The 24597-nt window shown below is 45.3% G+C and overlaps 1 protein-coding gene across 4 annotated transcripts in view; it reads left to right on the forward strand.

The window, feature by feature from the left end:
- Positions 1-24597, forward strand: part of NHEJ1 (non-homologous end joining factor 1) — a 92510-nt gene that overhangs the window by 14534 nt on the left and 53379 nt on the right. For all 4 annotated transcript variants that reach the window (XM_084778529.1, XM_084778532.1, XM_084778531.1 and 1 more), the window contains 2 exons: positions 305-443; positions 1392-1450. In XM_084778529.1, coding sequence (XP_084634655.1) covers positions 305-443; positions 1392-1450 — 198 coding nt within the window. The remainder of the gene's footprint in view (positions 1-304; positions 444-1391; positions 1451-24597) is intronic.

Genomic DNA, 24597 nt, shown 5'->3' on the forward strand with positions numbered 1-24597 from the left:
CGAAAACCACTGCCCAATATCTTTTTCTTTAAATCAGAACTGTAGAGTTTTCTGTCCATCTATAGTTTTGTTTTACCCTTCCCATTTCATATCTGGGCCACAAAGAAAATCCCAGAGTTTCTTTAATATGTATGTTTAACTATTGTATTTATTTTTATGTTCATGTAAATGAATTGCTTGTCTATGAAATTGTAAGTTCCCCTGAAAATGTTTATTCTTGAGTATTTGTCTTCTTAGCTAGTGTAGTGTTTGGTAGTACTTTGCGAGCACCTGTTGGCTAATTGATATCTCTCCTTCATCAAAGGTCTCTCAGCATTTGATCCGCCCTCTGATGGGTGTGAGCCTGGCATTGCAGTGCCATGCGAGGGAGCTAGCAGCATTGCTTCGGATGAAGGACCTTGAGATCCAGGCCTACCAGGAGAGTGGGGCTGTGCTGAGTCGAAGTAAGCGGCCGCTCTTGGAGGAGTGGGTGGGGAGTTACAGGAAGTCTAGAGTCTTAGAAAATGGGCAATGTAATTTGCATTAAAAATGCTTCTTGAGCTGGGCATGCTGGCGCATGCCTCTAATCCCAGCACTTGAGAGGCAGAGGCAGGTGGATCGCTGTGAGTTCGAGGCCAGCCTGGTCTATAAAGCGAGTCTAAGACATCCAAGGCTATACAGAGAAACCCTGTCTCAAAAAACCAAAAACCAACCAAACAAACAAAACCTCCTTGAGCTGGAGGTGTGGAGTTGGTGGGGTGCTTGCTTACACATAGGATCCCAGCACCCAAGAAGTAGAGGCAGGAAGGCATCCTTGGCTACATATCAAGTTCAAAACTAGCCTGGGGTGCGTCAAACCTTGTCTCAAACAAAACAAAATAGAACCCACAAACAACAAAATTTTCTCTCCCAGAATAGGGAGAGAAAGTCTAGCAGCTGGGGACTTGATACTAGATGTCCCCTCGGTCTGCCTAAGGTACCTGGCTGGGGCCCATGTGGTCAATAGAAGCCACAACCAAGTCCAGACATGTCCTAGGCAGTGATGAGGAAAGACTTTGGAAAGGGGCCAGCAGCTCTCCAAAACTGTATTAGCAGAATGTGGACTCCAGGCCTGAGGAGCCCCTGTAGCTCTCGTTTCAGAGTACAAGTTCTATACGGCCTTTGTCATTGTGGCAGGAAAGTCTTCTAGAGCAAGTGCTACTGCTGGATCATTGTTGCTAATTGTCCCCAGTTTTCTCCTTCTGTCTGTCCACATACTTTTAACCCTCTTCTGGCCAGCCTAGGGCTCTGTGGGTGTCAGAGCCACCTGACTCCTTTCCCTAGAAGTTCTGGGCTCTCTTGCCGCTCTTCTGATGGGCGTGAGGCTCGTGCTTAGGCTCATGTTTCTTTTCTCTATCTCTTCTTCATTCCAGGTCGATTGAAGACAGAGCCATTTGAAGAAAATTCTTTCTTGGAACAGTTTATGGTAGAGGTAGGGTATTTGTTGTTTCCTTTCTCCTTCTATAAATTTGGGCAGAGTGCCTGGGTGGCAACCTGCATTTTGGGCGTTGATGTGGCTTGTGTGGTTGGAAAGCCCTTTGCCTGAAAAAGTTGCCTGTGGAAAGTTTGATGAAGTTTGAGATGTGTGTAGAGAAGGTGGGGGAAAGCGTGAAAAAGGTGCAAGTGGGCTTTTTCTACTCAACACCTCTGCTAAGGCGGCATGTGGTGTGTCACTTGGAAGTCTTTATCCTTGGGAAGTTCGGTTGGCTTGCTGAGATCTGAATTAGTAAAAGGGTGGTCGTTGGTTGTCTGGTCCCTTTAGCATCCGGCAATAGAGGAAGGTGTAAAAGGCTCAGGCCTACCATTTGGGGACTGTCGTGGGCACAGCATGCTGTGGAAAATCACAGTGTTTATACAAAGGGACTGGCACAGGAATGAATGGGGAGTAGATAATTGTGGCCTGTCAGAAGCTTCTGCCTGGGCTTCCCTTCTAAGGATTGAGCTTGGCCAAAAGAAATAACCACTGGATGCCAAACAGTGGGAGTACTAATAATGTGACCTTTGATAATACCAGTCAATATTGGTCTTTCCCTTCTCGACTCTTCTGGAGCTTGTTGGTTCTGTGGGTACTGCCTTAGTATTGTTGCTCCATTTGAAAGTCAAACCTGTTAGCGACCCATAGTGCACTTTATGATGAAAGTAGATGATGCTTTTATAATATTGTGAATGGGCTGTTCATATTTCTGTTTTGCCATCTAGACTAATTGTAAGCTTTTCATGGACAAACCCTATGTCTCTCACTTTTCCCAAATTGGAATGTTAGCATCCCCCCACCTTCCCACCACACACACATAGGGAGAAGCATGAAGCAAGTGTTCTTGAGGGAGAGCCTTCTGTTCTTCCTCTGAACAGTAGCTGAGCTCTCAGACCCAGAGCCTTCACACTAAGAGAAAAAGCATGAGCTGGGTGCCCTGTCCTTGTCCTGAAGTACCCTGCAGGAGGAGGAGCCACACACGGCGAAGTCTTGACACTTAGTACGTGTTAGCTTAAAAGAGTGTTTTATTTATTACTGTGTGTATGTGTGAGCAGCGTGCATGAATGGGGACACGCATGTGGTGAGACTTTCAGGAGTTGGTTCTCTCCTTCCACTGTGGTTTCCTGGGGTTTTGTGGCAAGTACTTTTACCCAGGGACCCATCTTGCTGGCCCAGTCAGTCTTTGTGGGGAAAAAAGAGATACTGTTAAGCCAGAACTTACAAGAGAAGCTATAGTCCACTTTTCTCTTAGTGGCTTCCATTAAGCTGAGCATGAAAGGAGGTGAATGTAGTCCAGGGAGGATGTGCTAGTTCTGGGCCTCAGTGACTCGGTGCAGCAGAGCAAAGCCAGGCCTCCTGCCTCACGCCTCTCCAGCTTAACTTCTACACCTTTTACTCTTCATACTTTCCGTGTCAGCCATACGAGATGACTTTCACTTTTCCTGAAGGCTATTTTCTCTTGCTTGTATCTTTGCATACATTTTCCCCTTTGTCAGGAATGTCCACTGCTTTCTTGTCTACGCTGTACACGTCTATTCATGCCTTTAAGCATTAGCTTCAGCATCTTGGGAGAAGTTTCTAGAGCTTCCTTGAAGGGTAACCGTTTCCTGCTGCTTCTAAAGTGCTGTGGTTCATATCTCTACCTTACCACTCACCATATACAGGTCTGCAAGACTGTAGTTTTCTTTTACACTAACCCATGGACATTTCTGAGCAAGGACTAGATGAATGTATTTCTATATGCTTTACAACTATAGCCGTGGCTAGAAGTAGTAGAAGCAGTGGCTTGTTTGATACATTTGTGCCAAGGGGATCTTATAAAATTGTGGCAATGTGTCCCACAGATATAGTGTTGCCTACAGAGTTGTGTTTTGAGGATATCTGTTATTCTCAAGGTTTATTTTTCCAGCCTGGAACAAATCACTTCTCTCAGAACAGCTATTATCTCATTTGTAAAACTGAAGGCTTACCTTTTTAATGCTGTCATGGATGAGGCAGCTCTATAGAATGGTATGAGAACGGATGTAGAGTCAAGTGTCACCCCAAGAAGGGTGTTGTATATGCGTGTGTAAAAATAAAACCCACTCAGGTAAGGTACCACATGCCTAGAATCCCAGTTCTTGGGAGGCTAAGGTAGGAGGAGCAGGAGTTGGAGGCAAGCCTGAGCTACATTGTGGATCTAAGGCAAGTCCTGGCTATGTGAAAACCTATAACTAAAAAATAATAATAATAGTGATGCTCAAAGGCCGTGTGTGTGTGTGTGTGTGTGTGTGTGTGTGTGTGTGTGTGTGTAGCATGTGCCATTGTGTGTGTGGAGAATAAAGAGTAATGCTTAAAGGCCATGTGTGTGTTTGTGTGTGTGTGTGTGTGTGTTTGTGAAGCATGTGCTATTGTGTGTGTGGAGAATAAAGAGTGATACTCAAAAGCCGTGTGTGTGTGTGTGTGTGTGTGTGTGTGTGTGTGTGTGTGTGTGTGAAGCATCTGCTATTGCGTGTGTGGAGGTCAGAGGACTTGTGGGACTCAGTTCTATTCTTCTACAATGTGGGTTCTGGGGATCAAGATCATCAGGTTTGGTGGCAAGCTCTGGTGCTCTCTGAGCCGTCTCATCAGTCTCGGATTTCTGCTTTGAAGATAAGGAAACCAACCCCCAGCAGTTAAGTGGCTGAGATTTGTATGCTCTAAGGCCTTCTCTATCTATCTCACCAGTCTAACTGGCTATATACACCAGTGATGGGGCGGGGGACCACGAATGCTTGGGTAATGAGAATTCTTGTGACCTCTGGGGCGCCTGTGCTATCTTCAGACTGTCCCACATGGATGCTAGAACTAAAAGGTTTGGTACTGAGAGCTACAGTATCTTTTCAGTTACTGTGCTTGCCTGGGGTCCTATAAACAGGACATAGAAGGGTCAAAAGATCACCCGAGACTGGACTGAAAGGATGTGCCAACAAAATAAGCAACATTGAATAGAAGATAAACAAACCAGGGAAGACAGTTTGGGATGAACAGGCAAGAAGGCCAGGTCAGTGTCAGAAGGCCATAAGGTCAGTGCCTGGGACCATTTCTATTCCCAGTGGAAATACTGCTAGGCAGGAGGCCATAGATACATAGAGCACAGGGACAGGAGGGCAGGGAGAGTTCTAAGATGCTGAAGTTAAAGAAGATATTTAACCATTGGACATATTTGATCTTTTTGCTTTACTTCTTCCCTTAAGAAATTCTGGAGCAGGGTGTGGTGGCACAACACCTTTAATCCCAGCAGTCAGAGGCAGAAGCAGGCGGATCGCTTTGAGTTTGAGGCCAGCCTTGTCTACCGAGTGAGCCTAGGATAGCCAAGGCTACACAGAAAGACCCTGTCTCGAAAACAAACAAACAAACAAACAAACAAAAACAAAACAAAAAGAAGAAGAAGAAGAAGCAGGCAGATCTCTGCAAATTCACAGCCAACCTGCTCTACAGGGTTACATAGAGACCCTGTCTCAAAAACAAACAAACAAAAATACAACAAAATAAAGAGCCTTTAGTTTTTCACTTCCAGAGAACCTGTGAACACCAATTGCTAGTGACCCAACTAAAGGGGAAATTCATTCTGTAGACCAGTTTGGTCTTGAACTTGCAAGGATCTGCCTGTTTCTGCCTCCTGAGTGTTGGGGTTAAAGGTGTGCACCTGGCTAAATCAGAGTTCCTTAAGGAAAGAAGTAAAGCTAAAATAAATAAATAAATAAAATAAATGGGGAAATAGCCCCTGACCAATGGTTAAATATTTTCTCCAACTTTGGCATCCTAAATCTCTCCCAGTAATGCTAATAGTTAAGGGCTGTGGATGGTGTCCATTGGCACGGTCTTTACATAGGCTAAGATGCCAATATACAGCATTGCTCAAAACTAGAGGCTGAGAGGCATCTTTAGGAGCGGAAAAAAAGCCAAGGAACTGGGGACCATTACACATGGCAGATGACTACGTGAAAGCTGTTTAGAGTGAATGGGTTGGTGTAGCCCCTTGCAGGCTGTTCCACCAGAGGGAGTGTCTTCCCCTGCCCTGTCTGTGCCTTTCTCTCCATCTGGTTGCTATCAGGCTGTGTGGCTGCTGGCGGCTCTTTATTTATTTATCCCAGTGTAATGGGGTAAGGAGGGAGCTGGCCTGAGGTTGGCTTTCTGAGGCCATGCCACTGAGCCACAGGCGGTTAGCATGGGCGTGTGAGTCACCGAGGCTGCATGCTGCTCAAACCAGACTCAGGGACAGCAGGCAGCCCAAAATAGAGCTCCGCCCTCTGCAGCTGGCAACCTCTGGCTAGGAGTCAGCCCTTGACACCAAGACCTGGGCAGCTGCACCATGTTGGCTTTCTTTGGGTGGGGGTCCTTAACAGAGATAGGGATTTTGCAACTCTCTCCTCAGACTTTACACAGGGTACCCAGCACACCAATCACTCCTGTTGCTGTACTCCGAAGGTCACAGAACACTTAAATAATCTCCTTACTGTAATATATTAGTCCAGACTAACATTGATCTGACTCAGTATCCTAAATGTAGCCGTAGTTGCAGTCTGGTTCCAGCCGCATTCTACGGCATTAAGAAGACACTCACTGCTGCTCTTCCAAAGCTTGAGTTTGTGTCAAAGGCACTGGGCAGACTTGGGGAGGCTCACAAGCAACCTGACAACTGCTATCCTGTTACATGCATCCACAGGGGTTTCTTGTTTTCTTTGAATGGTTCTCCTTTTTTCTTTTTTCTTTTTCTTTTTTTTTAAACCTGTCTCAGGAATGTTGGTGTTACCCAGGGTTGGATCCAAGATCTTATTCATTCTCTTTCTGTCTGAGTTGTCTTCACTGAGAGCTCGGTCTCAACATCACTATGAACCACCGAGAGCCACTTTTGTAGCACCATGTGATTTAGGCCCATGCTTTTTTCCCTGTCCTTGACATTTCTACATTCATATGTCACAAGCATCATCACATCCCGTGCATGTTCCACATGAATTATCTACTCCTCTCAACCCATGTCTTTGGTTGTATTCCTTACCTTGGCAAATCAAACCATTACCAATCAGTTCTCTAAGCTAGAAACGAGGGTTTCACCTGCGTTCCTGCGTTCCTCTTGGTCCTTATTTCCAATTATGACTTATCAACTATCAAGCTTTTGTTGCCTTAGATTAGCCAGTACCTTTTTGACTTGACCCCGCAACAGCCTTCTTACCTGTGTTTCCATCATCCCCTTTCTACTTCCCAGTTGAATTTACATTAATCAGAACAGCATCTTTGAAAGAGGAACCCAGTTGTCCGCTTTCTTGCTTACAGTCCTTTAGTGGTTTTTACTGTAGGATAAAGTTCAAGCTCCTCCCATGCTACACAAGACCATTCATAGTCGGTCCTGTTGGCCTCTTCATCCTGACCCTCTGTGGATCCATCATGGTGCCCTGTGCCTGTACACCTAAAGTGTGGACAGCTTCCCGCTTGCATGCATCTCACTCAGTTGTCTGGTATTTTCTGCACATGCCTCATTCAGTTGTCTGTCTGGTATTTCTTTCTTTTGTCCTGTTCAATGTTCCCAGCTCTATGTGGGTATTATCCCTTTGTGGGTCTTCATTTTTCCTTCCCTCAGCCTGCTCTTCTTTCAGCCATAATAGACCATGGTGCTATTCCTCTGACCCTCTGCCAGAACGTTTGTCATATGGGAGAAGCCAGATAGCAAGAAGGGAGACATGGAAAATTGAGTTGGCCACCTCTTCTCGATTCAGATTTTTCCTATACGGTGCTTGGTAAGTCTTTTTCCTCACTTTTTTTTTTTTTAAAGACAGTCTCACTATGAGTCCAAGTTGGCCTCGAACGTGTCATCCTCCTCCCTTAGCCTCCCAAGGTTTGGAATTACAGGGATGTGCAGGGTGCCTGCTCAACAGGGATGTGCAGGGTGCCTACTCAACACTCTGTCTTAGAACGGCTTCTACAGGGCATCCCTCTGCTCTCTTTCTCCCCGCCTCATGTTTGATTCTCCTCACAAACTTCTGCCACTTTATTTGCTAAACTGTTGGACTAACCCAGGACTTCCCCCTCTCTCTCATTCATCCCAGCCAGTCCCGCGGCTTTAAGTGTTCTCTGATTGAACCTTCCCCTACAGCTCCAGGCTGTTTGCTCAATATGTCCAAATGGGAGCCTGGCAGGGTGGTGTGTGCTGTAGTCTGAGCGCCCAGGAGGCTAAGACAGGAGTGTGACAGGGAGTTTGAAGTCAGCCTGCGTGACAGTGAGCTCAAAGCCAGCCTCAACGACTCAGCAAGATCCAATCTCAAAGAAAACAAAATGAAAAAACCTGAGGAACTTTTAAAACAAATGAAAACAAACACAAACCAGTGAATGTTTGTGTGAAAATATAGGAGGCATTTTACATTCAGTATGTCCAAAACTTAATTCCTCGTCTTACACATCAAGTTGCTTTCCCAAGAACCCAACAACTTCCTACTTAAGTTAATTAAATTAAACTTAATTAAATTGAGCCAAAAATCTGGAAGTCACCTTTAGTTTTTGTCCTCCTATATCCTACATCCAATCCCTCAGAAAGTGCCACTGGATCTATCTGAAAGAGGGACCCCGAATCTCACCCTGAGCTACAATCATTATATTTTACCTGCACTTTGCAAATGGCCTCTTTCCTGGCATCTCTGTTGCTACCTCAGGAATCTAGGAGCACTTAGCTGGTCAGTCCTAGCTCAGGGCTTCTCATAAAGTGGCTAGTTACCGCCATAACCAGCATGCTACTATTGCACCAGTAGGTGTAGCTTGCTAGGAAGGTTGGTATTGTGTAGCATGCAAGGTCTAGTGCTAGTTAAAACCACTGATGTCTTTTCTCCCCCTGCATCCTGCATAGTGTTTTCAGACACTCTGTGAACCATCCAGCAGGGAACTAGTTTGCTGATCAGTTCAAGGTTGCTTTCTTTATGTCCTACATCCAAAGAGAGTAGTGTCTTCAGCAATCTGGTCTGATAATATAAATATCTAATAGTAATATGGTCTTATAGTTATTGTGCGAAGCCAAGAGTGATGGCAATGGCCTGTGTTGTTCGGGTGCCTCAGGGCCTCCCTAACCAATAACTTGTGTATTCCATGCCTGATATTGAGATTATTATTTAATAACCAATGTCTTTTGGGAGTGGCATTGTCCATCCAGAGAAGGCACTTATGTTAAAACTCCTTTTTAATTATATTTAATTAGCTTGTAAACTAATAGATTTCCATAATGCTTCTTTGTATATTCTTGGGTTGAAATAAGGACCTATAAGGTAGATATGGTGGCATATGCCTTTAATCCCATCACTTGGGAGGCAGAGGCAGGTGGATCTCTGTGAGTTTGAACCAGCTTGGTCTGTATAGTCAGTTATAGGCAGCCAAGACTATATAGTAAAACTCTATCTCAAGTACCCCCAAAATAAAAAAGAAACCAGGACCATTAGAAATTGAAGTGTATATTGAAAAAAAAATATAGGCACAGGTTTGGGAATCTTCTGCAAAAGAGAAATGCTTGAAACTATGAGGATGGATTCATCACTTGTTGAGGAAAGCATGAAGAAAACAGGCAAAGGCCTGGCAATGGCGATTTGGGGAACTTTCATAATTGGACGGAGTAGGAACCTGTTAAGGAAACTTTAGAGATGGAGAGAGTAAGGATAGAATGGTAGATAGCCAAGAAAGGCAAGTTCCTCTTATATAAGGTGTGCACTGTGTGTGTGTGTCTGTGTGTGTGTGTGTGTACACTAGATTTCATCCTGCTTCTTCATCTAAGAAACAGCTCTGAGTTTGTCGTAGTCACTTGCATGTTGCTTTGAAGATACACATGACTAAGGCAACTAAGGCAACATATAGGAGAGGGAGTTTATTGGGAGTTTGCAGTTTCAGAGGCTGAGTCCATGACTACTGTGGTAGGAATGTGGTGGCAGGTAGGCAGGCCTGGCACTGGAGCTTTATATAAACACAGGAAGCTTGCATCCTGGGACACAACCCTGAGCTAGAACTGACAAGCTAAGTGCTTCTAGATTCCTGAGGTAGCAACAGAGATGCCAATAAGGAGGCCATTTCGAAACCTCAAATCCTACCTCCTCTAATAATGCCACACCCCCTAATCCTTCCCAAACAGTTCGACCAGCTGGGGCCCAACCGTACGATCCTGTGGGAGTCATTCACAGTTAAACTACAGACTTCTTACAACAAACCCAGGCACAGTTAGTATCTTCATGTTAAAGATAGGAGAATGTCAGGAGGGAAGTGCTTTGCTTAACGTCATTGAGCTGATTCACCCTTATTTGTCTTGAATCAGATCCTGTGCTCTTGTCATCACCAGAGAGGGGCCACAGTGCTGCATGTAGGAGGGAAGCCACAGAGAATGATTGACTGACAAAGAATAGATCTTAGGAAATTTGTGACCTTGGACAGCCTCTGTAAATTGTAGGCAGTTCAAGAAGGATTAATCAATAAGACAAAGGAGATAATTAGTACTGATCTCTTGTCAGGGAAGTTCCACTACCAAAAAGAAATGAGAGAACCAGAAAAGTGGCTTAGCTAAAATAAGACAGAGAGGCTCATGCATTTGACAGCAAAGGAGAAAGGTAGAAAGGAGGAATGTATTCTGGTGAAAGAAAATGGAAAGTGTGGGGACATCGATCTGTGTGACTGCCTTTGGGATATATGGGTGGCATGCAATGTCAGGTGTAGTTTAAACATAGATGACTAAATTTATGCATACTTCCAGCTTCTCTCTCCCGAGAAACAGTCATTTCATTCAAGAATTTAAAACTCCTTTCCAAGGGCATCCAATTCATCCCTCTCTAAAAAGAGGGACAGAAGTGTCCCATCCCAGCAGTACAGGGGAGAAAAGAGAGAGTCAAATGATTGCATGATATTGTGTGTGTGTGTGTGTGTGTGTGTGTGTGTGTGTGTTAGACACAGTGGAAGGACAGCATTTAGGGTCTCAGGGATGTGCTTTTCCTCTTCTGAATTCCTACAACCTATTAGATTTTTCCTGTGTTACTGATGCTGCTGTTATAGAGATTTCTGTGCTTGTTTCCCAAATGTTTCTTGACAAAAGCACATAAGAGAGGAAGCATTTGTTTTGGCTCAGGGTTGGAATATACAGTCCATCATGATGGGGAAGACATCGCAGCAGGATCTTGAGGTAGTTGCTCTTTCTGCATCCACATTCGGGAAGCGCAGAAAGATGGACACAGGTGCTCAACAGAGTCTTTCCTTTTTGTTCATTCCAGGACCCTATCCTATGGTGTGGCGCTGCTCCAATTTAGGGTGGATCTTTCTTCCTCAATTTAGAAACTCTGCCACATCCATACACCCAGAGGTTGGTCTCCTTTGGTCTCCTAGGTAATTGTAGATCTTGTCAAGTGGACATTCAGTGTTATCTATCACATGATGGCTTAAGTGATCCTCGGTCCAGTTAGTTTTACACTGAAAGTATGAGCAATTTTGATGTTGTACATTGGCCTCTTAGAATCTTTACTTCAAGAGCACCTTCCAGTGTAGTGCAGGTAAAGGAAGAAATGGGGCAGCACTTGGAGATGCTGATTTAAAGGAGAAATGGTTGTGTGTTCTGGTTCGTGGCTCAGCAGGTAAAGACACTCCTTGCCAACTTTGACAACTGGAGTTTGATTCGCAAGACCCACATAGAGGAAGGAGAGAACTTACTCCTACAAAGTGTTCTCTGACTTCCCCATGTGTGCTTTGGCATATATGTCCCCACATACATCTATCTACACATATACAAATAAATATAAGTTTAAATTTAAAAAGAACAAAGGAGCATTTAGATATGCAGGTGTGGTGGCTCCTGTCTATAATTCTGGCAATTGGGGAGAGGCTGAGGCAGGAGGATTGCCATGAGCTTGAGGCTAGCCTGGGCTACATTGTAAGGCCCTGTCTCAACTAACAAAACTAAATAAATAAAGAAGGAACAATTGGTGGAAACTGCAGTATTCCGTTGAGAGGCTGGCAGGAGCGCAGAGTGAAACTGTTTAATTTGCGTCTCTTATAAACAGTTTAAGAAAAACTTGTTTTATGATGTCTGTGGGCATGTAGTAACAGAGAAAAGATAAACCAAAGAATAACTATGTATCTAGCATCTTGAGAAAGACTGATACAACGTAACACATTTCTATCTCACACAATGTATGTGAACTCTCTCTAAAGCCATTTGCTACTTTTACCTGTTCTAATTTTAGCAAGTAGCTTTCGCAGTGTATATTTAATTTCCCAAGGAAAACAACCACTGAAGATGTTTCAGCTATTGGAAGAGCACAACTTCCACGTGGTAACTAATAAATTGGTTTTAAATGTCTTCATTCCTAGAACAAACAAAAACCAGGTTTATTATGACTAGGCAAGCAGAGGCAGGTGGATCGCTGTGAGTTTGAGGCTAGCTTAGTTTACAAAGTGAGCCTAGTTTACAAAGTGAGTCCAAGACAGCCAAGGCTATACAGGGAAACCATATTGAAAAACAAAAACAAAAACAAACAAACAAACAAACAAGACTAGGCAGGTGGGCCAGTGGGTCCTGGGACCAGCCTGTCCTTGCCGGTTGGATGGGCAGTGTGCCTGGCCTTTCTGTGGGCAATGAAGATTTGAACTCAGATCCTCGTGTTTGCACAAAAAATGCTCTTACCCACTGAGCCATCTGAACCTCCAGGGAAGGCCTTTCAATCCATGTATTTCTATTCTACCACAGCTCGTTCTCCTGCCTCTCTTCCTCTCCCTTCTCTCTCCTCCTCCACCACTTCCCTTCCTTTTTATCGTTAGTAGGAGCCTTTTGTTTAAGATGTCCTTGAACTACTGGGCTGTACCCCAGCTTCCAAGTAACCGGAACTGCATGGTTAGGCTTACCTCCCTACTCTCATTTATACTGTCATCAGAAATTTGGGGGAATCCCTTCATGGTCACCAGATGATATTGGGGAAATCAGGGCCCCTTCTTGGTGTTTCTTGGGCTCATTAATAAAAGGATTTAAGAATAGGTTCAAAGCCGGGCGTGGTGGCGCACGCCTTTAATCCCAGCACTCGGGAGGCAGAGGCAGGTGGATCGATGTGAGTTCGAGGCCAGCCTGGTCTGCAAAGCAAGTCCAGGACAGCCAAGGTTAACACAGAGAGACCCTGTCTCGACCCCGCCCCCCCCCCCAAAAAAAGAATAGGTTCAAGTAGAAGCTTGGGGACAATTTTAATGGAATTTAAAAGAAAAACCATAGGAGCAAACTAAATCTCTGCAGTGCCCAGAGGAGGTTAGTGGAGGAGAGCAGGAGAAAGGCCATGTTGTTAGAGTTAAGCTGGCGTAGAGATGGGCCAGGGCCCCAGGCAGCCAGGGGGTGGCAAAGGAAGCTGTAGAGAAAGGGGAGCTCAAAGTGTTAGAGAAAGCATGTTTAGGAAAGAGAGAGAAAGAAAAAAGGAAGTAACACTTTTATGGCTAATTTAGAAAAGTGGGCAGATGTAAGCTGCTTGTCTGTAATTATGTAAGAGACACTCTAGGGTGAGGATTCTGAGAAGGAACAATGTGTTATCTCATTAAAAGGTTAATCATTCCACCCATCTCATTAGCTGGCAGAAGACCAACCCACTGTCCTAGGAATAGCCCCGCCTTCCTGAGAGGTGGTTCTTTGGTCAGGTGATTGACATGCCCAACACCAGCCGGTCTAGAGATCCCATTCTCTTAGCCCAAAGACATTTTCTCATAATGCTGCTGCTGTGTCAGCATCAGTGTGTATACACATGTTTGTATGTGCACAAATCTTTGTGCAGGAGCCAGAGGTCAGTATTTGACTGTCTTTTTTTTTTTTTTTTTAAATCAATCTTTATCCCCCTTGCTTGCAAATTCATCCAGACTGCCTGGCCAGCTCAATGGCCACTGTGTTGGAAGTTCAAGCATACTGCCCTTGGCTTTTTACATGGGTGCTGGGATCAAGCTCTGGGCCTCTGTGCTTACACAGTAAGTGCTTTCCCAATGGAGCCATCCTTAGTTTAAGTGTCACAGATGTTTGTAGATGGCTTACTGGATGTTGTGCCCTTCTTCAGGGAAGGACACAGATTCAGTTATACAACTTTCATTGAACCTCACACGTACCGTGAGAAATCCTCCCTCACTTGTGGGGCTTTGCCCTTCTAGAGAAGTCCTGAATAGCCAGTGGGCAGCATAGAATTCTGACTTGGAAAAGATCCGGCTCTTAACTCACAGCTGCTTTTCTGTAACCGTATTGGCCAGAGAAGAACCAAACGTTTGTGGCCTTCTGCCTTCTGTTGTTTTTTTATATTTTGGACAGGGTCGGATCTAGAGTTTTTATCCCCCTGATCCTAGAGAGCCCTAATGACCAGGGAATGTTCTAGCTGTATTGATCTCCTAGAACCGCCCAGGGTGGGCTAGCAGGAGTACACAGACCATGAGCCGGACTCTCCTAAAAGTTCTGAGGCTGCAAGCCTGAATCAAATGGCCATTGTGCTCCTCCTATTGGGGTGCCCAGTGCCAGTGTTCAGCTTGTCCTCATATATAAATACAGGTCTCTCCAGATATAAAAAGTGAGAGAGTCTGTGAATTGCTTTTTTTCTATACTCCCTTTCATGAGGCAAGCTAATGAGATGCATATCGTTAAAGGTCTGATGTTTAGTGGGACAGAGTCTTTTAAACTGGATGTGCCTGGCTTAGTTATGGCAAATATTTACCAAAAAAAAAAAAAAAGGGACATACCATATAAAATTAGAGTTCTGAAAATAGTACTGAGAGAAGGAGGAAAAAAAAAGAAAGAAAGAAATAAAAACAGGACAGAAAATACAAGCCAGTCTGTTTGGGGAAAAGGGAAAAAGATAAAATGAGAGAAGTGCTGGCAGTAAAAACAGCATCTTAGTAAACAGACTATAAAAAAAAATTGTGACCTGCTTTCTGGCAACCCTGGCAGTTATCAAGCGGGTGAAGGTGGCAGAGCTGGCGTCTGTGTGGACACACGGTGCCTGGGGCGCATGGCTCCCCTGGCCTCGCAGGGCGTTAAATTTAGCCACATAATGATGGGCCTGAGTAGCTGCCTCTTGTTGACCACACCGTAATTACTGCTTTGCTTTATGAATTTTATTTTGCTTATTCTGTTTCCTCCTTCTTTGGCATAAAAGAGGCCTGGAGTGGGGGGAGTCCCGCCCCCATACCTCTCCCCTTACTGGACAAATGAGTCTTCACAGAAACTTGGGCCATCAGAGTATAGAGTAAGCACCATTGATTAATCAGAGTAGGGGGAAGGGTTGCTGGCCTCCAAAGATTTTGCCTCCTTGGTCCTGATTCTCAGATCCCGGGGGTGGGGGGTGGGGAATGTCCTGCAGTCTTTGGCCTTAGGTGGCACTTTCACGTGAGTCTGAAATGTCAAGACTTACTCTGTTTACACCCTCAGGAGTGAGTGAGAGTCTTCCAAGTCTTGTTGGCTGCTTTTCATGTTTGGTCCTAATCCTTCCCCCAGCCACCTCCCTCCAGTTCAATCCTTGGAAGCCTGGAAGATTTGACAGCATTTTGCATCAAGAAAAAGTACAGCTGGGCATAGTAGCACACACCTTTAGGTGGATCGCTGAGTTTGATGCCAAACTGGTAAACATAGAGAGTTCTAGAACAGCCAAGACTATGTAGAGAGACCCCGCCATCTCCACTCCAAAACCAAACCAAAATAACAGGTGCATTGTTTTGCATACTTTAGTTATGGTAATAACAGAACTTTTAACATGTCGTAACTTTTTGAGGGGCGCTTTTAAGACAAGGTTTCTCTGTGTAGCCTTGGCTGTTCTGGACTCACTTTGTAGACTAGCCTGGCCTCGAACTCACAGTGATCCACCAGTCTCTGCCTCCCAAGTGCAGGGATTAAAGGCGTGCGCCACTACCGCCACCGCCGCCTGCCCTTTTGTTTTGTTTTGTTTTGTTTTGTTTTGTTTTGTTTTTCAAAACAGGGTTTCTCTGTGTAATAGCCCTGGCTGTCCTGGACTTGCTTTGTAACCAGGATGGCCTCAAGTGTGGACCCCCCCCCCCAACACACACGCTTGAAAATGAGCTAGAAAGTTAGTGAGATATCTCAGTGGGTAAGGAGGCCTGCTGCCACACCTGACTTAGATGCCTGGATCATCACAACCCACATGGTGAAAGAAGAGAGTCCACTACAGAAGGTTGTCTTCTGACTTCCACATGTGCTACACACACACACACACACACACACACACACACACACACACACACACACTACACATACCAAATAAACATTTAAACATTTAAAAAAGAATATGGTGGAGAGCATCAGAGGAAGGCACCTGGCGAAGACCTCTGGCCCAACATGCAATTACCTCAAGCTTTGAACACCTGTACCCACATGCACACATGCACATACATGCACACACACAAATGCATGGTCAGAGTATTTGGTGGAACTTGGGGTGTTGTTGTACTTGGGTGGGTGCTTCTTGGGATCTACTTTGCTAGAGCATACCTTGGTCTTTGCTGGAGAGGAATACTGGGGCTTAGCCTACCTGCAGCCCCCTGAGAATGGGCCAGAATCTTTGGCTTGAGTCCAAAACACCATCCTGGGGCAGGAATACAGGCTGTAAGGGCAGTAGGAGAGTTGTGTGGACTAGGTGCTGGGCCACTGGGGGTGAAGTTCTTGACTGTGACCTAGGCTGCCAGCTACCTATGGCCCCAGAGTGGCCCTCCAACTGAGGAAGTGGTGGAAAAGGAAAAGCAAACAGGCGTTGTGGTCAGGGTGCTGGCTTATCCGTCACTGGCCAAGACTGTCCTATTTGTGTGTCGAGGGAGGTTGGACTCCTCCGAAGCCAGGCACGAACGTGTCAAGGAGAAGCTTCTTGCAGCTCTTGTTTTCTCAAAACAAAGGAAGCTCCTTGCATTGCTGGAAGTCGCGTGCTTGAGTGCGGAGTTTGTTATTGCCTGATAACCTGGCCAGCAACTCCTGCCCTCCCCTTCACCCCACACAGCCAGTGATTGAGTGGGAAGAGCTTCCTGTCCTCACCCGAGGCAGCAGGTTCACTCCTGACCCCAGAAAGAGGGGCAAGAGTAGTTGGCCTCCTACCCCAGGACCTACAGCAAGTACTTTTCAAAGTCATCTGACCTGTGGTCTTGTTGCTCGTGCACATGTGGCATGAGCTCCATGGGACTTGTACAAGTTCAAGTGCACCCAAGCTGTCTGATAGATACCCTCTTGGTTGAGATGAGTCCCTCAGCACACTTTTGGGTGTCATAACAATATCAGAGTATTATAGATGTGTTTAAAGGCTCATGCCCCATGTCTTAACTCTCTTATCACATAAATTATGAGATGAGTTATGGATTAGCACCAGTTTTCTTTTCTTTTCTTTTTTTCTTTCTTTCCTTTTTTTTTCTTCCTGAGACGGGGTTTCTCTGTGTAGCCTTGGCTGTCCTGGACTCAGCACCAGTTTTCTAATCATACTATTTGTATTTATTGTAAAGAGGGGATCTTGCTGTGTTGCTCAGATTGTCTTTAAGACACTGCCCTCTTCAGCCTCCTGAGTCGGTTGCTGGGATTGGAGGTGCAAGCCACAGCACCCAGGCTCTCCTCTTACTTTAAATAGCATCATCTTAGAATATAGAGACTTCGTGAAGCTGGGTGTGGCAGATTAGTCTGGAGAGGCTGATGAAAGAAGATCACAGCAAATTTGAGGTCCATCTAGCAAGTTCCAGGGCAATCAGAGCTCCATAGAGAGACCCTGATTTAGAAAACCAAAATCAACCAAATAAAAGAATCTTGTGAGTAGATTTCATCCCTATTGGATCTCTCAGCCTAGTGATCCTACCCTAATCTATCTGGGGGAGTGGGAGTCTTTCTTTCTTTTTTCCCCCTCAAGATTTATTTATTTATTTATTTATTTATTTATTTATGAAACAGGATTTTACTATGTAGCCCAGGCTAACCTCAAACTTGTGGCATTCCTGCCTCAGCCTTCTGAATACTTGGATCACAGGCATGAGCCCCCTAGAAAAAAAAGACTTCAGGCTCAGTGGTTAGAGCACTTGCTGCAGAAGACCCAGGTTGAGCTCTCAATACCCAGATGGTAGCTCACAGCGGCTATAAACAGTTCCAGGAGATCTGACGTCCTCTTCTGGTGCTGAATACACAACATATGGAGAGAAAATACTCACACATATAAATAAAATCAAAATAAATAAATCGTTGCTGGATGAGGTGATGCACAGCTTTAATCTCAGCACTCAGGAGGCAGAAGCAGGTGGATCTCTGTGAGTTCCAAGCCAGTCTGGACTACAGAGCCAGTTCTAGGACAGCCAAACACACACACACACACACACACACACACACACACACACACAGAGAGAGAGAGAGAGAGAAAACAAAAACGCCCCAACCATGTCTCAAAACAAAACAAGAAACCCCAAACAAAACAAAATCCCCTAACAACAAAAACAACAGCAACAACAACAACAAAAACCCCAAACAATCCCAGGACAGCCACAGCTACACAGAGAAACTCTGTCACAAAACTAAACAAACAAACAAAAAAACGGAAAACAGAAAAAAAGGAAGGAAGGGAAGGAAAAAAAAAAAACCAAATCAATTCTGAGGCAATCTGGCCATTAGAAGCATGGAACCTCAGTTCCCAGTTCATGCTAATGTACTCTGACATGAGGTAGAAGGGTGAACTAAAGATTTCCTTCTCAATGCCAAGGTTCTGGCATTCTAAGGTTAAATGGTGTGAGCAAGAGATAAAGCTGAGGACTGTGGTGATTTCCGGGTAGGGCATTGATTCTAAGCCTTAAACTACCCTCTAGGCAACTTAATGAGGTAAGGGGGAAAGCCGAGGAGTGGAGGCTTTCATTTGGTTTATTTTCTACTCTGCCGTTATCGGCTAGATATGAAGTCTTTCTTACACAGATTGATCACGTGTTTGGCCAGCATTATCTTAGTCTTCTGTTAGAGGGCCATCAAATTGTTTCTAGAGGTTGAGAGATCTAGGATTGAGGAGAAAAGTAAATATTGACGGAGTTGGTGGGACCCAGGTGAGAGATAAGAAATGAGCTTTGGATTAGAAATGTGGATTATTGGCAGGGTTACTTGACAGCCCTGTTTGGAGTATGGCGATGGCAAGGAAATAGTCAAGAAAAGAGGCTAAAAGCCCAGGTCAATAGGACAGGTAGTTGGAAGGCATCGGCTACACAATCAAAGGTTTTTTCCTTGCTGGGTGGGGGCGGCAATAAAGGCACTGAGAGGGAACCTGTTTGGAAAGTAAACCAATAGTTTAAAGACTGCAGAGTCTGATGAGGAAAGAGGTAGAAACCTGCTGAATTCCTCTGTTGCTAAGGATGAAAGAAGTAAGTAGCCCCAGCTGAACCTCTGTTTCTTTACTAATACCCCATTATCTCAGGAGATCCACAATCAGGAAAAACAAAACAAAACAAAACAAAACAAAACAAAAAACCAGGTAGCAACTATTGACCAAAGAGAATCATAAAAGGTTGGTGGCTTCCAATTGCTCTTAAGATAAAGTCCTAATCCCTAATCTGCCAAGGCCCTTTATAATACAAGCACTACTTTTCTCTCCATTCTTAGGCTGGCCAGGCCACTGTCATAAACACACCCAGACATCCCTTCTGTTTCAAATCCTCACTTTCAGTCACGTGAGCTGCTGTCAGTTCCTGGAGCCTATTGTTTTCTTAATCTGTAGTTTTTAGCATGTGGGGTTCCTGTTAATACTGCCAGCAGCACACACCGACAAAGATTTTCAACTTGTTCTGTCTCCCATATGGGGCAAGTGCTCTACCACTGAGCTACACCCATTGCCTCTCTTCATGTCCGGACTCCACTGAAGATGTTACTTCCTTGAAGAGGATGCTCCTGGTCCTCTACATGTTGCCTTTTTTATGTGCTACCTTCCTTACAGTCATGAGCTATCTCCGCAGCACTGTAACTACTGTTTTATATGACCTCCCGTGCTGGGGACATTGCATATTGTTTAACTTGGCTGGTCCATTGAAAGCATTTTTCTTGTTACATTTCCTCTCTCTTCTCCCCTTTCATCCCGTCCTCTTCTCCCCTCACCTCCTCTCCTTTCTCCTTTCTTGACAGGATCTCACTTATATCTAGGCTGGTCTAGAAATCATAATCCTCCTGTCTCAGCTCCCCTAGTGCTAGGATTATAGGCATGCAGTACCCTCACCAGCTGCCTCAGCATGTTCAGAGGACTTTTGTCTTTATGATTTCATAACTATCTGGTGAAATAGGCAGGCTCCATTGAGTAAAATCAATGCAAATTTTTCCTCACCTACTTAGATAAGAAGAATGAAAATAATCTGAGCATAGTGGCATAGGCCTTTGATCCCAGCACTCTGAGGCAGGCAAACCTCTATGAGTTCAAGGACATCCTTGTCTACGTAACAAGGACAGCCAGGACTATATAGTGAGACCTTGCCTCAAAATAAATAAAATCAATAAAAATCAAGAACCAATTTACATAGTTGTTTTGTCCTAAGCTCACTAAACAAGGCTGAGGAGATATGATGGTTTGGCTCAGAGAAATTGAACGCATCAGGGTCTCACTAGTCCCTGTGGAGGAGACCAGAATCCTACCCTTGGAGTTTCCAGTACAGCTCTTTCCCTACAGTCCCACATTGTCTCTGAGGCTCTGTTCTAAGGAGATGTAGTTGAGGTGGGAGGAACGTAGAATGAGAAAGCACTATCGCACCTCATCGTAAACCTGCCAGTTGGAGGAAAATGGGCAAACAGGAATTGTTCCCACACAGAAGGTCAAGGGAAAATGTTAGAACTGCGCAGCACGGGAATGAGCTGAAAGGGACTTGGAAGGGTCTGTCTACCCTGGAGAAGGAGCTGAGAGACACTGACATTTTCGGCTGCCAAGTGCTTTCCTTGGGGGCTGAGAATAGACTGGCCCAGTGGGCTGAGAACAGAAGGTGGGAGGGGTGCACATGCTTGCCAGCCATCTTCCAAGACTATCAATTCTTTAATCCCTAAACAAGCAAGGTGGAGGAGCTACAGTGTATAGAGTGATGCCTCTCAGCCCTTTTTATCCCACAGCTTGGGAACTAGAGTGATCCACATCCACTGCAGAGGGAAACCTAGTCTGTAGGCAGGGCTCACCAGAGGGCCAGGTCAGGATTTACTCTGTGCCCTGCCTTTGGGCAGAGAAGAGCGTGGCCCTGCAGGCCCAGTAGATTCTAGTCTTCAGGACCAGACACCCTCTGTCCCGCTGTTGCCCAAGTGTCTCCTGGGGAGTGATTCAAGGCCAAGGTGACAGTGGGTTTGGAGCCCAGATGAAAGGATTTCAGGGACCACAAGACAAGATCCCTTGTGTGGTGGCCACTGGAAAGAGGAGGGAGTGTGTGAGGGTCAGTGACACAATTGCCCTGGCTTGCCGGCAAGGAGGAGGAGAAGGCTCGCAGTGTGTCTCCTTATAAAAAGGGCTTCACCACATGGGGCAGGGGGTGAAGGTGAGCCCACTGTGAGTCACCCAGGAAGGGACGCCGTGTGCCTGCAGCCCTGAGGGGAGGGTTTGTGGATTTCCCACTCTTTCCTTCTATGATCTTGTGCGTAGCGTGGGTTGTTTTCGTCAGGCCAGTCACCCCGTGCTTTCTTGTCTCTAACCCCCTTGTTCTATTCTTGATACGTATGGGTTTTGAATCTGTCGATTTGTTCTTGAGTTCTAGTTGTTTTGTTTTGTTTGCTTCTTACTGAAATTTGGAATCTATTGATTTCAGGAAACCCAAACCATAACTAATTGTGTTTGTCTTTGAGAAGATGGCCTAGTGGCTCTTTGCCAACACAGTCCTGGCTCTTAGATTGTGTTTACTTTTCTCCTTATCTTTAGCCAAGGCAGGTATCACATCCTGGACTGGAATCTGGAGGGATTCTAGGGTGCCCTGGATGCAGATGCCACTCACTTGATGGCAGCTATAGTCTGGCCTTTATTGAGGTTTGGGACTGCAGAGAGCTGTGTGGAGTTTCCCTGTAATCAGCCAGCCACCAGCCCCACACTGCCTTGTAATAAAGCAACTCTATATTTGTTCTGTTTATAGTCTCCTCTGTAATAATGCCACAGCCCTCACTTCTCTTTCTCTTTAGGGAGATTTTCTGGGTAATAGAAAATTCTGAAATGTTAAAAGAGGAATGTAGACTCAGAAGACATTTTTATCTAGACTGTCTTCATCTGGGAAGGTGCCCAGGGAAGGCAGGCAGGCAGTGCCTTGAGGAAGTAATGTCAGTGGTGAGCATGCATGCATTCTCATGTGTGTACATGTGTATGTGTGGGGGCACATGTGTGTATGTATATCATGTGTGTGCTATATGCATATGCATGCATGTATGTGGTGCCTATGAGGATGTCTGTATGAAGAAGGGCCATGTTGGAGAAGCTGCCTGTGGGTATGTGATATGGCTGGGGCAGATGTGGGGTACAGACCCTTGTGACGCGTGTGGGAGATACCTGAAAGGGGCAAGCACAACAGCAGCAAACCCATCTGGGCAGGCTGCTGAACTGCCAGGTATGTTGAATGGTGCTAGAAGCTCAGCCCCAGCATAGAATCTTTTAAAGCCACCGTTCCATTCATTTTTCCAATGTTACTCCTTTTCTCTGCCTCGAAGCCTTCTGAGGCCTAGAGCCATTGGTTTTGCTAGTTTTCCATATTCTTCTTGCCTTTTTCTCACCTCACTTGCAGTTAGCCAGAGAGAAGCCAGAGACACACTGTTGAGGAAAGGGCCTGTGTTGTGTGTTGTGTTCATGCAGTTCCTTCCCCCACAGTGGAGGCTCCGCATTCAGATGTGACCTGGATGGCTGACACTGAGAGCTGTTGTTGCCAGGCTATTACTAACAATTCCGATTCTGCCCATTTCCCTCCCGTCTACAACACCCCCCCCCCAGATTCTATAAATACTTTATTATATGGCACTAGTAAAACTTCAAGTATTTCTTTTTATTAGAACCACATAATATGGTAATTGTGTGACAGAACACAGCTCCCGTGAGCAGCCCCCACCTTCTTCCTAGGTGTGGCCTCTCACCACCTCAGCTTGGGTTAGGTCCATAGGCTCCTCTGTTCCTGAGTGCGCGTGAAGGGGCAGGCCCAGTGTTTCAGACAGAGCTGAGGGGTCAAGGCCTTTGAGCAAGATCAGTGTAGAGGAATGAAGAGACATTCTACAAGGTTTAGGAATAGTTTGGCCCAGTACAGCGAGAATCTCTTCATTAGCATTCCATCTAACTATCACAGAGGCCTCTTGGCCCGCTTTTCCTTTTAGTAGGACTGTCATGTGGCATGGACATAGACTTTGAACTTAGACCCAGCGTGAGGGGGCAATAGGGTATTTTGGCTCATATTATTCCTATAACTACTTTAAAAAAAAGTCATCCTCCTTGATGTCTCCTAGCTCAAAATCTATAGGCGTGACTATCTTTACATCTGTGCATGTGTAAAACCATCCATACATGTATACACACACACACACACACACACACACACACACACACACACACACGACATTGAACCTGTGCATTGTGCAGGCTCGGCAAGTTCTTTACCACTGAACTATACCCCTAGCTATAGGTATAAATAGGGATTCATCCTTTCCGTCTCTTACTTCTTCAGCTTGAGAATGTCTTTCCTCTTAAGCCAGCTGTCGTTCCCTTGGTCTGATAATTCAGTTTGTAGAGCTTTCCTTAAGTTCTCTGTGACCTGCAAAGTCCATATTTCATTAACCGATTGAGTCTTATTATTTGATCCTGGCTTCTGTCCAATGTGATTTGATCTCTGCTTTAGCAATTGAATTAGGTCAGTGTATTTGTACCAATGTTTTTTTTTTTTCTCTCCCTGAATTGTGTGTGGTTTAGCTTCTACATCCTGACTTGTAAAGCATGAGAACTGGGGATTCCTGCCCAGGTAGCAGCTAACAGAGCCTCCAGTGCCAGGGGTGTGAGACCTGTGTTTAGTCTTTTCTTAATTGCCCACGTGCCCATGTTTGCATAGAGGCAAACCCCCAGACGGGCCCCTACCGTCCACCCATGACTCCCCATGGGGATGTATGGGTATAAGCTCATTCCACCTTTCTGGCCTAGCCAAGGTTAATATTAGAGCTTCTAGCTGGGCAGTTATTCCCGAAAGCCACAGGGCGTTGTTAATATTCATGTGACCGCAGGGACTCATCAATATTCATGAGGTGTCCACGGGTCTTCCTTCAGGCTCTTAGCTTGGAGAAAACAGGAATGATTAGAGTTTCTAGAACTTAAAACTAACCCTATTTCCTAGAGTCTTTTGAGGAGGAGGCAAACCTTAAGAGTAAATGTCTGGGCCAAGAGTGAGAGGACTTTTCATGCCAACATCCTGAACTGGTCTGACAACTTAGTGGCATTGTGCTGGATGGCTGCTGTTAATGTTAGCGTCTTTACCCAGCATTTACTGACTACTACTGGGTTTAGAGTACAGGTTACTGGAGTGGGGGATAGCAAACTAGCATCTCTCTGTGTATGTGTCTATCATGTGCACATGTGCATGCATACACGTGTGTGCATATACTTGGGGAAGCCAGAGGTCAAGTCCTTAATCGCTGTATTTGAAAAATTAAAAAAGGTGTGTGTGTGTGTATGTGTGCATTCATGTGTGTGAATGGAGGTGTACGGGTACCAGGGCATGTATATGGAGAGCAGAGAACAGCCTTCTATCCTGTTTGAGACAGGTTCTCTTGGGTTTTTTCCCACTACATGTGCCGTGCTCACTGTGAGGATGTTCTCCGTCTCCCCATAGAAATGCTGGGGTTACAGATGTGGGTGACTGTGCCTGGATTCCCATGGCTCATGGGGATTCAAACTCAGGTCCTGGTGCTTCTGCTCTATGAGCTGAGCCAAGGTCTCTCGCTGAGCGTTGAGCTTGCAGATTCAGTTCACCGCTGGCCAAAGGATCTCGGGCCCTCTGACCTCTGCCTTCCCAGTGCTAGGATTATAGGTACATCCACCCCAAGCAGTATATATGCTGCTAGGGTTATAGGTACACCCATCCCAAGCAGTATATATGCTGCTAGGATTACAGGTACATCCACCCCAAGCAGTATATATGCTGCTGGGGGTTGAACTTAGGTT

Source organism: Acomys minous, assembly GCF_964271855.1.
Source record: "Acomys minous genome assembly, chromosome: 4".
NCBI lineage: Eukaryota > Metazoa > Chordata > Mammalia > Rodentia > Muridae > Acomys > Acomys minous.